The 14,794-nt window shown below is 37.3% G+C and overlaps 1 protein-coding gene across 8 annotated transcripts in view; it reads right to left on the bottom strand.

The window, feature by feature from the left end:
- The window catches only part of Tasor (transcription activation suppressor), a 56,929-nt gene that overhangs the window by 27,084 nt on the left and 15,051 nt on the right, over positions 1-14,794 (bottom strand). For all 8 annotated transcript variants that reach the window (XM_003751541.5, XM_017600275.3, XM_063275715.1 and 5 more), the window contains exons 7-11: positions 12,528-12,649; positions 10,528-10,559; positions 9,822-9,927; positions 8,219-8,322; positions 8,029-8,132 (exon numbers count right to left, since the gene is read on the bottom strand). In XM_003751541.5, the coding sequence (XP_003751589.1) occupies positions 8,029-8,132; positions 8,219-8,322; positions 9,822-9,927; positions 10,528-10,559; positions 12,528-12,649 (468 nt within the window). The remainder of the gene's footprint in view (positions 1-8,028; positions 8,133-8,218; positions 8,323-9,821; positions 9,928-10,527; positions 10,560-12,527; positions 12,650-14,794) is intronic.

The following is a 14,794-nucleotide window of genomic DNA, read 5'->3' as shown; positions in this document are numbered from 1 at the left end:
TTATCTCTACATATCCAAACCTACCATTTAAATTTTCACTTTCTCAACTCAGGAGCAGAATAGAATTCTCATTATGAAGAATAATTATGTTGGGCATTAAGAGTCAAGTAAGAGATCTAAATATAAAGGTATATTTACAATGAAAACCAGGAGTGGTGATAGTGGTGGGTTACTGCAATTCTGGCACTCAGGAGATGTAGGCAAGAGGATCAGGAACTGAAGGTTACCCTTGCTCTATAGTAGCCCAAGTTATGAGACCCTGTCTCAGAAAACAAAACCAACCAATCACAGAAAGCGTATGTACATGGAAGAAAGGACTGAGATCAATAACAGACACCTATGCCAAGTATTTCCTACACTCAGGCCAAAAGTTGTTTAATATTGTACATATAGGTTTTGTATATAATCTTATCTCAGATATAATTATACCTGAGACTGATTAAATCCATATGTATGCATCCGATGAAACTTTATACCCATTTTAAATGAAGTTGCAAGCTCTGAAAATCACTGATATCTCCATTTGATTACCTAGAAACCGAGGCTCAATGTGAGGAATAAAAAATTCACTGTTGAAAACTTGTATTAAAATTTTAACACACTATTAAAAAAATTCCATATCTCTATAGAAACTTGATAGCTGACCACATTCATTTCTCATAAGAAGAAACAATTTCCTTCTCTGAAACTACTTCTCTTTCACCTAAATCATACATACTGACATTATATATTCATTCTCTAATCACAACCTGACATCTAACCTGACTCTACCAAAACTAGTCTCTATTACACTGGATACTACCTGTCAATATCCATATTATTGGTTTCTCATCAAATTTACTGCTATCCTTTAATGGACTATATACATCAACTTATCTTTGCCTTATTAGGAGCCAAGGTAAGGGCTTTAAAAAGATAATGTATACATATTCAAGTCCTGATCCCCACTCTCTCTATTTCTTCCAAAATCTATGTTCTCAGGACAAAAGCCAAGTTCCCACACCAATACTGGCTCAAAGGCACTGAATGAAATAGTTCCCTAATACTTTCTCCCAGATACTTCAATGCTCTTGTATCCCTGAAACATTCTCCAAATGTCTTGTTCTTTTGAATCTGTAATTACTTCTCTACGGCAGACATAGAGCGATGGCTCAGCAGTTAGGAAGCCCTATTCTTGCACAGAGGACTTGTGTTTGATTTCCAGCATTCACATGGAGGTTCACAACCACCTGTAACTCTAGTTGTACAGGATCTGACACCCTTTTCTGGCATCTATAGGCTTCAAGTATATACACAGGGCACATACATACATGAACACACATGCACACACAATAAAAACATGTTTTTCAGGCACAAAGCTACTGTCTCTCCTCAACCAAAACTATATTTAAATAACTTTATTCAAAAGTCTGTCTGGCCCAAATCCTGGGAGAGGGAGAGCTGAACACCCAGAAGTGCGGACAACCCTGAGACCGCAGGACAGACTGCCACATCTACCCACCTTTGCCTACATCCCTGGCCCAAGAGGAAACTGCACAGTGTCTCTGGACTCAGGAATATAGCAGCAGTCAGCTGCTGGTACCTGTGGTTCTGGTCTGCACCCAGAAGTGAACTGAACTGAACCAGTCAAACGGCTTACTACACCCAAATCCTGTGGGGGGCAGAGCCAGACCCTCAGAAGTGCGGATACTCCTGAGAAACCAGAGAAGACTACCCTCTGCCACATTCCGGACTCAAGAGGAAAACACCTAGTGCCATCTGTGCTCCCTGTGTACAGGGACCTAGGAGCAGTATAGGCAGGACCCTTCCGATTGCTACCCTCGCTGAGAGCTGAAAGTCAGCCGTCGGAGCAACTATACACCTGAGAGCAGAACACTCTCTGAAAGAAAACAGGAAAACAGGTCCACAGGAGTGCTGACACACAGGCCCACAAGGGGGGTCAAGCCACCATCAGAAACGGCAAGACAAGTTAACACCAGAGGCAACCTGATGGCAAGAGGCAAGCTCAAGAAACCGAAGCAACAGAAACCAAGACTACTTGGCATCATCAGAGCCCAGTTCTCCTACCAAAGCAAACACTGGCTATCCAAACACACTGGAAAAGGAAGACTTAGATTTAAAATCACATTTTATCATGATGATGGAGGACTTTAAGAAGGTCATAAATTAAATAACTCCCTTAAGGATATACAGGACAACACAGGTAAGAAGCCTTTAAAGAGGAAACACAAAAATCCCTTAAAGAATTACAGGAAAACAGAACCAAACAGGAGAAGAAATTGAATAAAACCAACCAGGAGTTAAAAATGGAAATAGAAACAATGAAGAAAGTACAAAGGGAGACAACCCTGGAGATAGAAAACTTAGGAAAGAGATCAGGAGTCATAGTAGCGAGCATCACCAACAGAACACAAGAGATAGAAGAAGCACAAGATACCATAAAAAACATTGATTAAACCATCAAAGATAATGTAATATGGAAAAAGCTCCTAGCCCAAAACATACAGGAAATCCAGGACACAATAAGAAGATCAAACCTAAGGATAATAGGTATAGAAGAGAGTGAAGACTCCCAACTTAAAGGGTCAGTAAATATCTTCCAAAAAATTACAGAAGAAAACTTCCCTAACCTAAAGAAAGAGATGCCCATAAACATACAAGAAGCCTACAGAACTCCAAATAGATTGGACAGGAATAGAAATTCCTCCCATCATATAATAGTCAAAACACCAAATTCACAAAACAAAGAAAGAATATTATAAACAGTAAGGGAAAAAGGTCAAGTGACATATAAAGGCAGACTTATGAGAATTAGACCAGACTCCTCACCAGAGACTATGAAAATCAGAAGACACTGGGCAGATGTCATATAGACCCTAAGATAACACATATGCCAGCACAGGCTACTATATCCAGAAAAACTCAATTATCATAGATGGAGAAACCAAGATATTCCATGACAAAATCAAATTTACATATTATCTTTCTACAACTCCAGCCCTACAAAGGACAAAAGATGGAAAAGCCCAACACAAGGAGGGAAACTACACCATAGAAAAATCAAGAAAGTAATCTCCTTGCAACAAAACCAAAAGAGAAACACACAAACATAATCCCACCTCTAAATACAAAAATAACAGGAAACAACAATCACTATTCCTTAATATCTCTCAACATCAATAAACTCAATTCCCCAATAAAGACACACAGATTAACAGACTGGATACATAAAGAGAACCCAGCATTCTGCTGCCTACAGGAAACACATGTCAGAGACAAAGACAGACACTAACGCAGAGTAAAAGGCTGGAAAACAACTTTCCAAGCAAATGGTCCGAAGAAGCAAGCTGGAGTAACCATTCTACTATCGAATAAAATCGACTTTCAACCAAAAGTCATCAAAAAAGATAAGGAAGGACACTTCATATTCATCAAAGGAAAAAAATCACCAAGATCAACTCTCAATCCTAAATATCTATGCCCCAAATGCAAGGGCACCTACATACATAAAAGAAACCTCAATAAAGTTCAAAGCACACATTACACCTCACACAGTAATAGTAAGAGATTTCAACACCCCACTCTCATCAATGGACAGATCATGGAAATGGAAATAAAAAAGACATAGAGAATCTAACAGAAGTTACGAACCAAATGGACTTCACAGATATTTATAGAACACTCCATCCTAAAACAAAAGGATATACCTTCTTCTCAGCACCTCACGGTACCTTCTCAAAAATTGACCATATAATCAGTTACAAAATAGGCCCCAAGAGATAAAGGAAGATAGAAATAGTCCCATGCATCCTATCAGATCACCACCTACTAAGGCTGGTCTTCAATAACAACAATAAGGAAAGAACGCCCACATATACATGAAAGTTGAACAAAGCTCTACACAATGATAACTTGGTCAAGGAAGAAATTAGAGACTTCTTAGAATTTAATGAAAATGAAGGTACAACATACCCAAACTTATGGGACACAATGAAAGCTGTGCTAAGAGGAAAACTCATAGCTCTGAGTGCCTGCAGAAAGAAACAGGAGAGAGCATATGTCAGCAGCTTGACAGCACACCTAAAAGCTCTAGAACAAAAAAAAGCAAATATACCCAAGAGGAGTAGAAGGCAGGAAATAATCAAACTCAGAGCTGAAATCAAGTAGAAACAAAAAGGACTATACAAAGAATCAACAAAACCAGGAGCTGGTTCATTGAGAAAAATCAACAAGATAGATAAACCCTTAGCCAGACTAACCAGAGGGCACAGAGCGTTTGTCCAAATTAACAAAATCAGAAATGAAAAGGAAGACATAACAACAGAATCTGAGGAAATTCAAAGAATCATCAGCTCCTACTTCAAAAGCCTATATTCAACAAAACTTGAAAATCTGGAGGAAATGGACAATTTTCTAGACAAATACCAGGAACCAAAGGTAAATCAGGAACAGATAAACCATCTAAATAACCCCATAAACTCCTAAAGAAATAAAAGCAGTCATTAAAAGTCTCCCAACCAAAAAGATCCCAGGATCAGATGGGTTTAGTGCAGAATTCTATCAGACCTTCATAGAAGACTCATACCAATACTGTTCAAACTATTCCACAAAATAGAAACAGATGGAGCACTACCAAATTCCTTCTAAGGACCCACACAAAGACCCAACAAAGAAAGAAAACTTCAGACCAATTTCCCTTATGAATATGAACCCAAAAATACTCAATAAAATTCTTGCAAACCGAATCTAAGAACACATCCAAACGGTCATCCATCATGATCAAGTAGGCTTCATCCCAGAGATGCAGGGATGGTTTAATATACGGAAAACCATCAACATAATCTACTATATAAACAAACTCTAAGATAAAAACCACATGATCATTTCATTAGATGCTGAGAAAGCATTTGACAAAATTCAACACCCTTTCATGATAAAAGTCCTGGAAAAAACAGGAAATTCAAGGCTCATATCTAAACATAGTAAAAACCATATGCAGCAAACCAGTAGCTAACATTAAACTAAATGGAGAGAAACTTGAAGCAATCCCACTAAACTCAGGGACTAGACAAGGCTGCCCACTCTCTCGCTATTTATTCAATATAGTTTTCGAAGTCCTAGCCAGAGCAATCAGACAAGAAAAAGAGGTCAAAGAAATACAAATTGGAAAGGAAGACGTCAAAATATCACTATTTGCAGATGATATGATAGTATATTTAAGTGACCACAAAAGTTCCACCAGAGAACTACTAAAGCTGATAAACAACTTCAGCTGGGTATAAAATTGACTCAAACAAATCAGTAGCCTTCCTCTACTCAAACGATAAACAGGCTGAGAAAGAAATTAGGCAAATGATACCCTTCATATTAGTCCCAAATAATATAAAATAACCTCGGTGTGACTTTAACCTAACAAGTGGAAGATCTGTATGACAAGAACTTCAAGTCTCTGAAGAAAGAAACTGATCTCAGAAAATGGAAAGACCTCCCATGCTCATGGATTGGCAGGATTAATACAGTAAAAATGGATATTTTACCAAAAGCAATCAACAGATTCAATGCAATCCCCATCAAAATTCCAATTCAATTCTTCATAGAGTTAAAAAGAACAATTTGCAAATTCATTTGGAATAACAAAAAACCCAGGATAGGAAAAACTATACTCAACAATAAAAGAATTTCTGGGGGAATCACCATCCCTGACCTCAAGCAGAATTACAGAGCAATAGTGATAAAAAACTGCATGGAATAGGTACAGAGACAAGGCAGATAGATCAGTGGAATAGAATTGAAGACCCAGAAATGAACCCACATACCTATGGTCACTTGATCTTTGACAAAGGAGACAAAACCACTCAATGGAAAAAAAGATAGCATTTTTAACAAATGGTGCTGGTTCAACTGGAGGTCAGCATGTAGAAAAATGCAGATTGATCCATTCTTATCACCATGTACAAAGATTAAGTCCAAGTGGATCAAGGACCTCCACATCAAATCAGATACACTCAAACTAATAGAAGAAAAAGTGGTGAAGAGTCTCAAACACATGGGCACTGGGGAAAATTTCCTGAACAGAGCACCAATGGCTTATGCTCTAAGATCAAGAATCGACAAATGGGATCTCATAAAACTGCCAAGCTTCTGTAAGGCAAAGGACATTGTCATTAGGACAAAAGAGCAACCAACAGATTGGGAAAAGATCTTTACCAATTCTACATCCATAGAAGGCTAATATCCAAAATATACAAAGAACTCAAGAAGTAAGACTCCAGAGAATCAAATAACCCTATTAAAAAAATGGGGTACAGAGCTAAACAAAGAATTCTCAGCTGAGGATTATTGAATTACTGAGAAGCACCTAAAGAAATGTTCAACATCCTTAGTCATCAGAGAAATACAAATTAAAACAACCCTGAGATTTCACCTCACACCAGTGAGAATGGCTAAGATCAGGTGACAACAGATGCTGGCAAGGATGTGGAGAAAGAGGAACACTCCTCCATCGTTGGAGGGATTGCAAACTGGTACAACCCCTCTGGAAATCAGTCTGGGGGTCCTTCAGATAATTGGATATTGCACAGCCTGAGGACCCAGTTCTCCTGGGCATATAACCCAAAAGATGCTCCAACATACAACAAAGATACGTGCTCCACTATGTTCATAGCAGCCTTATTTATAATAGCCAGAAGCTGGAGACAACCCAGATGCCCTTCAACAGAGGAATGAAATAAAAAAATGTGGTACATCTACACAATGGAGTACTACTCAGCTATCAAAAATGATGACTTCATGAAATTCATAGGCAAATGGATGGAGCTAGAAAATATCTTCCTCAGTGAGGTAACCCAATCACAGAAAAACACACATGGTATGCACTCACTGATAAGTAGATATTAGCCCAAAAAGCTTGAATTACCCAAGATGCAATGCACAAACCACATGAAACTTGAGAAGGATGACCAAAATGCAGATGCTTCACTTCTTATAAAAGGGGAAAAAAAATATCTGTAGGAGGATATAGGGAGGCAAAGTTTAGAGCAGAGACTGAAGGAATGGCTATTCAGAGCCTGCCCCTCATGTGCCCCATATAAATAAAGCCACCAAAACTAGGAAAGATTGATGAAGCTAAGAAGTGCATGCTGACAGGAACCGGATACAGATCTCTCCTGAGCGACACAGCCAGATCATGTCTAATACAGAGGTGAATGCTAGCAGCAAACCACTGAACTGAGAACAGGATGCCCATTGGAGGAATTAGAGAAAGGATTGAAAGAGCTGAAGGGGCTTCCGACCCCATAAGAGCAACAATGCCAACCAGCCAGACCTCCCAGGGACTAAACCACTACCCAAAGAGTACACATGGACAGAGCCATGGCTCCAGCTGCATACGTAGCAAAGGATGGCCTTGCTGGGCACCAATGTAAGGAGCAGCCAGCCCTTGGTTCTGCCAAGGTTGGACCCCCCCGACCAGTGTAGGGGATTGTCTGCGGAGGGGTGTGTGTGTGTGTGTGTGTGTGTGTGTGTGTGTGTGTGTGTGTGTGTGTGTGTAAGTAAGGGGGTGTGTATGGGGAGGGGAACACCCCGTTAGAAGGAGAGAAGGAGGGATTAGGGAGCAGGAAACCGGGAAAGGGAATAACATTTGAAATGTAAATAAGAAATACCCAATTTCAAAACAATGGGGAAAAAATCTGTCTCATTCAATATTCCATAAATATTTTTGATAATCATACAACATTTATAATTGCAATATGTAATAAAAATGGGTCTAAAAGAAGTCTACTGTCCTGGGTAAAAAGAAGAATAGTGTATCTGCTTTACATAGCAAACTCCAGGCCAGATAAAAGTACATAACAAGAACCCATCTCCAAAGTAGAAAAGCACTACTACTTCAACAGTAAAATAGTACTAATTGTGAGAGCATCCAATAGAGAGAGACCCTGTAAAACTTCCAATAGTAAAGATAAATTAAAGCATTTATAATAGCATATTTTCAAAGGATAATGGGAATATTTAAAACTTTTCACTCACAAGTTTCTCTTTCTCCAGTTTTTGCAGCAAACACTCCATGTTACTTCCAATTCTTGTCTTTTCTACAACTTCATAAAGGCTACAATACATCCCATTCTTTAAAACTGAGACAAAGAAAAAGTACACAGTAAAATATAAAATCAGGTCTGCTTTTTACATATTTCAGTAAAATAAAATTTAATTACTTTACCTTCATTAGGACCCACGTATGTGTCTTTATGAAAAAATGAAGAAGGAATTTTCTGTTTCAAACAATCAATACTCATAACTGTTTCAACATCTAACTTCTCGGGACTGAAAGAAAACATTAAGAGCATGTTTGGCACTCCTGTATTTTTAACTCTAGCAATGTTATCAGACACATTATTAAAATATACTTAATGAGGGTGGGAACTGGGGACACAATGCAGCTGGTTCAGTGCCTGTCTAGCTTACAGAAGGGCCTGAACTCAATCTGCAAGATCATATAAACCAGGTGTGGTGGCACATCCCTGTAATGCCAACATTTGGGCAGTGGAAAAGGCAGGAGGGTCATAAGTTCAAGGTCATCCTCTGCTATACAGTGAATTTGTGGCCAACTGTTACCTGAAACCTTGGCCCAAGGTCAATAAAATAAATACTCCTGATGGGAAAATATATTTAGTAATAGCTCACCCTATTCTAAAGAGGACACGATACAAGAAGTTCAGGTAAATACACAAGCTAAGTAGCAACTAGCAATATTGCCAACTTTTGATTCTTATGTCAGAAGTTAATCTTACATGCCAATTTTACTAACAAAAAGTAAATAGTTGTCATTTACAGTTAAAGTATGAGCTGGCATAATTCATCTTTTGGAGATGGGGGTTATCAAACCCAAGGGTTGTAGGGTAGGTAAGCATTCCACCACTGACCTACATCTTTAAGCACTTACACCATTTTCTGTAATATAAACAATAAATCAAATTTTAATTCTAATGTATGTTACATGAATAGTGCACATACATTAACTTACCACATCAAAGCTCTTTTCAATAAAGAAATGTTTAGCCACCACTTACCCCCCCCCCTTTTTTGTTTTTGTTTTAAAGCAGGACTTCACTATGGTCTGTAAAACAGAGGTCTAGAAGCCACTATGCAGCCAAGACTGCCTTTGAGCTCAAGACCCTCTGCCAGAATCTTCTAAGTAGTAGGATTACTAGGGTGTGCCAGCATACATAGATAAGACTGGCCAGTTTTTGAGTCTATTATATATAATTGCTAACTAAATCTAAGTAGAATAAAATTTTAAACTCATCTTTCAGACTTAAAACCACTTAAAATACAATATACATCTGACCAGCCACCTTCAAAGTAGAGAATTAGAGATTGTTTGCTAATTAACTTTCTGAAATTACAAAATCGACCATTTTAGAAACACATTTAACATTTATATATAAGTTTCCAACGGACCACAGCAAAATTGAAAACTGAAAAAAGATAAACAGCAAGCAAGCCAGGAATGGTGGTACATCCTTAAAATCTTATCAAGCATAAGGCTGAAGCAAATAGACTGCTGGGGCGTTATAGTGAGTTTCAACCCACAATGATAATTATCTCTGACAATTTTCTTTTAAAACAAAGAAACAAAAAAACTAAAGAAGAAACTGATAACCCCCTTTATTGTCAATTACTATTTTCTTTATTAACCTTTCAGATTAACACAGGAAATAAAGACTGTGCATGCACATGTGTGCGTGCACGTGTCATTATACTCTGTTCTCATTTACTCCCCCCTTCCCTCCCATTATTTTCTTTTAATGCAACATACTTACAGCTTGACAGGTAAAAAGGCACGATTGGCCGACCTCAAAGAAATATAACACAGAAGCTTTCCTTTATTTAAAAGTTGTCCTTTCCATAAGGTATAGTTAAACTTATCTAAATAAAAGAAATAAAAGTCCAGTTGCTTGAGAGCCCATAAGGTAACATTTTCCCAAAATTATCTAGAATAAGGTTTTAAGTACAAAATAACCACAGAAGTGACATGCCCTTCAGGGAAAGATTTATATGTTAAGTTTCTAGTTTCAGGTATGTTTTCCCTTTAATAAAAAAAAAAAAACAAAAACATTCCAACTTCAAGGAAGAGCTAATCTGTCAAGTGCCCTCTTTAGAAAACAGAACAAAAATTATTCCAAAGGAGACTATATTAAACCTGATTAATATATCTCATCTTCTATTTGATTATATATTATTCACATTTTTATAATAAAGAAACAAAAAATAATACCATTTAAAATTTTACCAAAACCAAAAACCTCTGGTTCAATTATAAAACCCAATTTATCTTTTTTCCCCCAATTCAAGGTAAGAAATTCTGGTCCATCTTCTAAAAGGAGACCTTCTGTTTGAATGACCAAATACTGATGCTGCATTTTAACATAACCTCACCTGCTTTATATTTCATATTTTTATTATGAAAATAAAACAAAACACTTAATCTTTCAACTTATAAAAGTAAAAAAAAAATAAGACTCTTACCTATGTTTCTATCTGCATTAAAGCTGTTAGATCTACAAATAATTTTTTAAAAAGAAAGGACAAATATTACTGATCGGAAACAACATCAAAGTAACATTCAGGGCCCTGACCTACTATCTTTGTTCTGTTGCTGTTGTACTGTCCAGTGCTGGGGATGAAACCCATCACACCTCACACATGCACAGCAAGCAATTTACACTGAGCTGGAGCACCAACCTCTAAGTGCCTTTCCAATGGAACTACAGAGTAAACAAAATTCTTCCAAGTAAGGAAAAATTTACTCTTTACAAAATTTAATAAACCTAATTCTTAGAAACATACTTACTCTTTTATTACCATATTTCCCCAAATTTATGAGAGCTGTTTTATTCTTTAAAAAGTACCTATTAACGGACTTAAGACTTTATTAATATCTATTGATCATATCTTAGAAATAAGATTAGAAAAAGTCTCTCTATATAAATTCATCCATAGTCATTTAATAAATAGTCATAGGATTCTAAATATAAACAGAAAACAGTCCCTTATATTTTAAAGAATTTATAATCTAATGATGAAGAAAGGTAGTTATCAACAAGTACCCTTTAATAGATGACGATGGTTTCAAAAGCTATACACAAAAAGACCAAGTACAAGAGTTTATGAAAAAATCAGAGCACACCCAATAAGGAAATATAAGAAACAGCCATGACTTGAGGCCCCAAGGAGGGGGAGTCTAGTAAGGGTGGGGATGGGACATTCGCTTGGAGATGGGGGGTGGGGGGATGGGATGAGCAACTGTTCAGAGGGTGGACCAGGAAGGGGATAACAAATGGACTGTAAAAAAAAAAAAAAAAAGAATAAGAATAGAAAGAAAAGAAAGAAACAGCTATGTAGTGATGGGGTGAGAGGAATATCCAGTAAATATGGGGTCCCGAAGCAAGAGTCCTCATGGCACACTCATAGTACAGGATGGATGTTCATCAATGTTTGTCTGAAACAATCTGGGGGTCAACAGAAGGGATTCAAAAAAGTAGGAAAGGAGTAAAGGAAGATGTATCTCTGGGAGTTTGAGACCAGTCTGATCTACATACTGAGTTCCAAGACAGTCATGTCTACATAAGCGACTATACCAAAAGAGAGAGACAGACAAAACAGAAACAAAGAAAACAAAAATTATGAAAAAAATGAATGTCAGCATTCACAAACAAGAAGCAAACGTGAGAAACATTCATCTCTGCATTGTATGAATTGGTACTGGGAGGTTTTGAAAGCTTATTAATATGAGTAAAACAAGTGTTGTATCTTTAGGGCTTGGTGGCTCATATCAGCACGGGGGAGGCTAAGGCAAGATCTTCTCAATTTGAAGGCTGAACTATTTATACTAAGCTACAGGCCTGCCAGGACAACTTTATCCACAAAACCAAACACAACTAAAGCACCCTTTATCAAGTCCATCTGACTTTAAACCAACAGAGATCACCCTAAAAAATATGCATCATTAAAGATAAGTGGTTTCTTAAAACAGCAACTTGAAAAGTTACTTTAAGTATGTTTATGAAATTAAAGAAAATAAGTATCACCTGACTATTTAAAACTAGGAATGTCTTGGCAATGGACTAAACACTTCATTGGTTTGGGATAAGAGTTTTATAAAAACTCAATTTTTAAGAGCACTAGAATCAAAATGTTTCTGTTTGGGGAAGTTAGATTCCTGGAGCAAAGATGACTTCAAACTCACTGCCTAGCCAAAGCTATGTCCCAAGTGCTGGGAGTTCAGCCTCTACCACGACAACCAATTAAAACTTAACTTTTAAAACCTGCTATTTATTAAAGTACACGTTGAAAAGGAAAATGTTCCACAGCCTAGCTAGGTGAATCAAAGTAAACTTTAGTTCCTATTTCACAGTAAATGGTCTAGCCTACTTATGAATATGAAAACATCTAGTTTATGTCAAAAAAAGTTGAAGAGGGCTACGGTCGCTTCTGAACCTTTCTTCGTATAAATAAAACTGACTTACCTCAAAGACACAAACTTTGGAGTTTGTACATCATCTTTGTAAGTAAAAGACACAACTGCATATGGACAAACATGTCTTGGTCTCCGTCTTACTTCATCAAAGCCATACTCATAAAAATAATACTGAAAACAATAAAGTACAAAATTATCATTTTAGAATAGGCAAGTAATAGAGAAAATATATTATTGATAACAATCATTTAAGCAGCTTTGGCAGGAAAAAAATTTCCTTGAACTTGTCCAGTTAGCAAAGAAAAAAAAAAAAGTGAACTTTGTATGCATTTTATGTACCAGATACCAAGGTATCCCAGAAGTTTAGTTCAGAAGAGCTGACAGCAGGAATATGCAATTAACTAACTTCCTAATGAAAATACTGTGAAATGGAGCCTAAGCTAGATCACCCCAGAAAAGCCAACTTGATAAAAAAGTAAAATACTGACAACAAAACTTCAAACAATATCTAATATTTTCTGTGTTAGTGCAAAAGACAAACCAAAACTGGAACTCAACTGAGAGGAATGAAGCAAAGGAGGTGTACAAAAGACTACACATGTAAATGTTCAAGTAGATAATTTTGTAACTCACAAGCCTCTTCCCTTCCCCTGTTCATGACACTCATCATGCTGGCTAGCAGAAAACTCATTTCTATTTTAGTTTTGTTTTTTTTTTTAAGATTTATTTTATGTATATAAGTGTACTGTTGCTGTCTTCAGACGCACCAGAAGAGGGCATCGGATCCTATTACAGATGGTTGTGAGCCACCATGTGGTTGCTGGGAATTGAACTCAGGACCTTTGGCAGAGCTAAGTTAGTGCTTTTAACTGCTGAGCCATCTCTCCAGCCCCAATTTCTATTTTAAAGAATGTCTGAGCCTATAAACCAAATCCTTTCCCCTGGGAAATTACTGCTTTCAATAATGTTGTTTCTCTCAAACTTCTTCCAAAAAAAAAAAATTTTTTTTTTTTTTTTGAAATATAAAGTTCTGGTTTACAAGTTTTAGAGAACCCAGTAACTAACCACACTTCAGTCTACCAATAACACTATTATTATCTAAAAGTAGTGAACTGAGGAAGCTCCAATTTTTCTTAAAATACCCAGCCATATGTCTTCTCCACTAAGATACCTTAACAAGGAGACAAACTGTTTTCCTCAAGTACTGCAGAAAATTTTTTTTATTATTTTGTTTAAGAATATATAATAAATGTCTGTCTGGGGGGAAAAAAAGGGCATCTGATCTCTTGGAACTGGAATGAAGACACTGTGAACTATCATGTGGTGCTGACAATTCACATTCTCTGGAAGAGCAGTCAATACTCTTACTGATTTGCTGTCTAGCCACAACAAAATTTTTTGATGAGTATTTGCTTCTAGGTCCACCATACAATGGAAAAGAACAATGCCCACAATTATGCTGCCAAGTAAAATCCCCAGTGCCAATGGATTTCATTTTGTTGAATCACTGGCTGAGGGGTCCCACATCCAAATGTCACAGGCTATTGCCATGGTTACTAGTTACCTTGTACAACCTAACGGTAAGGCCCTACCTCGAAAAACATTATGTCATTAGAGAAAGGGAGCTGGTACCTAACTAAGAGCTTCAGCTCAACTGAGTCCTAGAAGGTAGTATGCACACTGATAGAGGAGAAAAGAAATCAACAGTATTGACCAGCTATAAGCTCTTTGACCAACAGCAACCTGCCTGCAATATATGCTAGTACAGTAGTAGCACAAATGTTATAATTGCAAATGGAGTATCCAAACATTTTTCAATACAATTTAAAGTACACGCCATGAAATGGAGCCCTATCACTGCTGAAGTGGCCAAGAATCTGAGACTGAATAGTCATGGGACCTAGTGGAAAAACCTAGTACTATCTTAGTGACCTACTGCTATATCCACACATCAGGGCATCACTCAACCCTCTCAAGAGAAGCTCCTTGTAGGACATGACAGTTTATAACAGAGACCCACAACTGGACAATGTGGGGAGAATGACTCTGTAGCACTCAGTCCTAAATGAGATGTCTTTATCAAAGCCCTCCTTCCTCAAGGCTCAGGGATCTATGGGAAGAGAATACAGAACGATTTTAAAAACCAGAGAGGCAGAAGTTCCCAAGGAAACAGCATTATCTAGCTACAACAGGACTGATATACATATGAACTCAAGAAACTGGTGGCATATAAGAGACTGGCAGAATATAAAATGTCCACACAAATTCACAGACAATATCCCAGCACAAAGAAAGGGAAGTAGACACAAAGTACCA

This window comes from Rattus norvegicus, chromosome 16 (assembly GCF_036323735.1).
Source record: "Rattus norvegicus strain BN/NHsdMcwi chromosome 16, GRCr8, whole genome shotgun sequence".
NCBI classification, from domain to species: domain Eukaryota; kingdom Metazoa; phylum Chordata; class Mammalia; order Rodentia; family Muridae; genus Rattus; species Rattus norvegicus.
The sequence above is the reverse complement of the archived record's forward strand: the minus strand, read 5'-3'. Positions and strand labels throughout refer to the sequence as shown.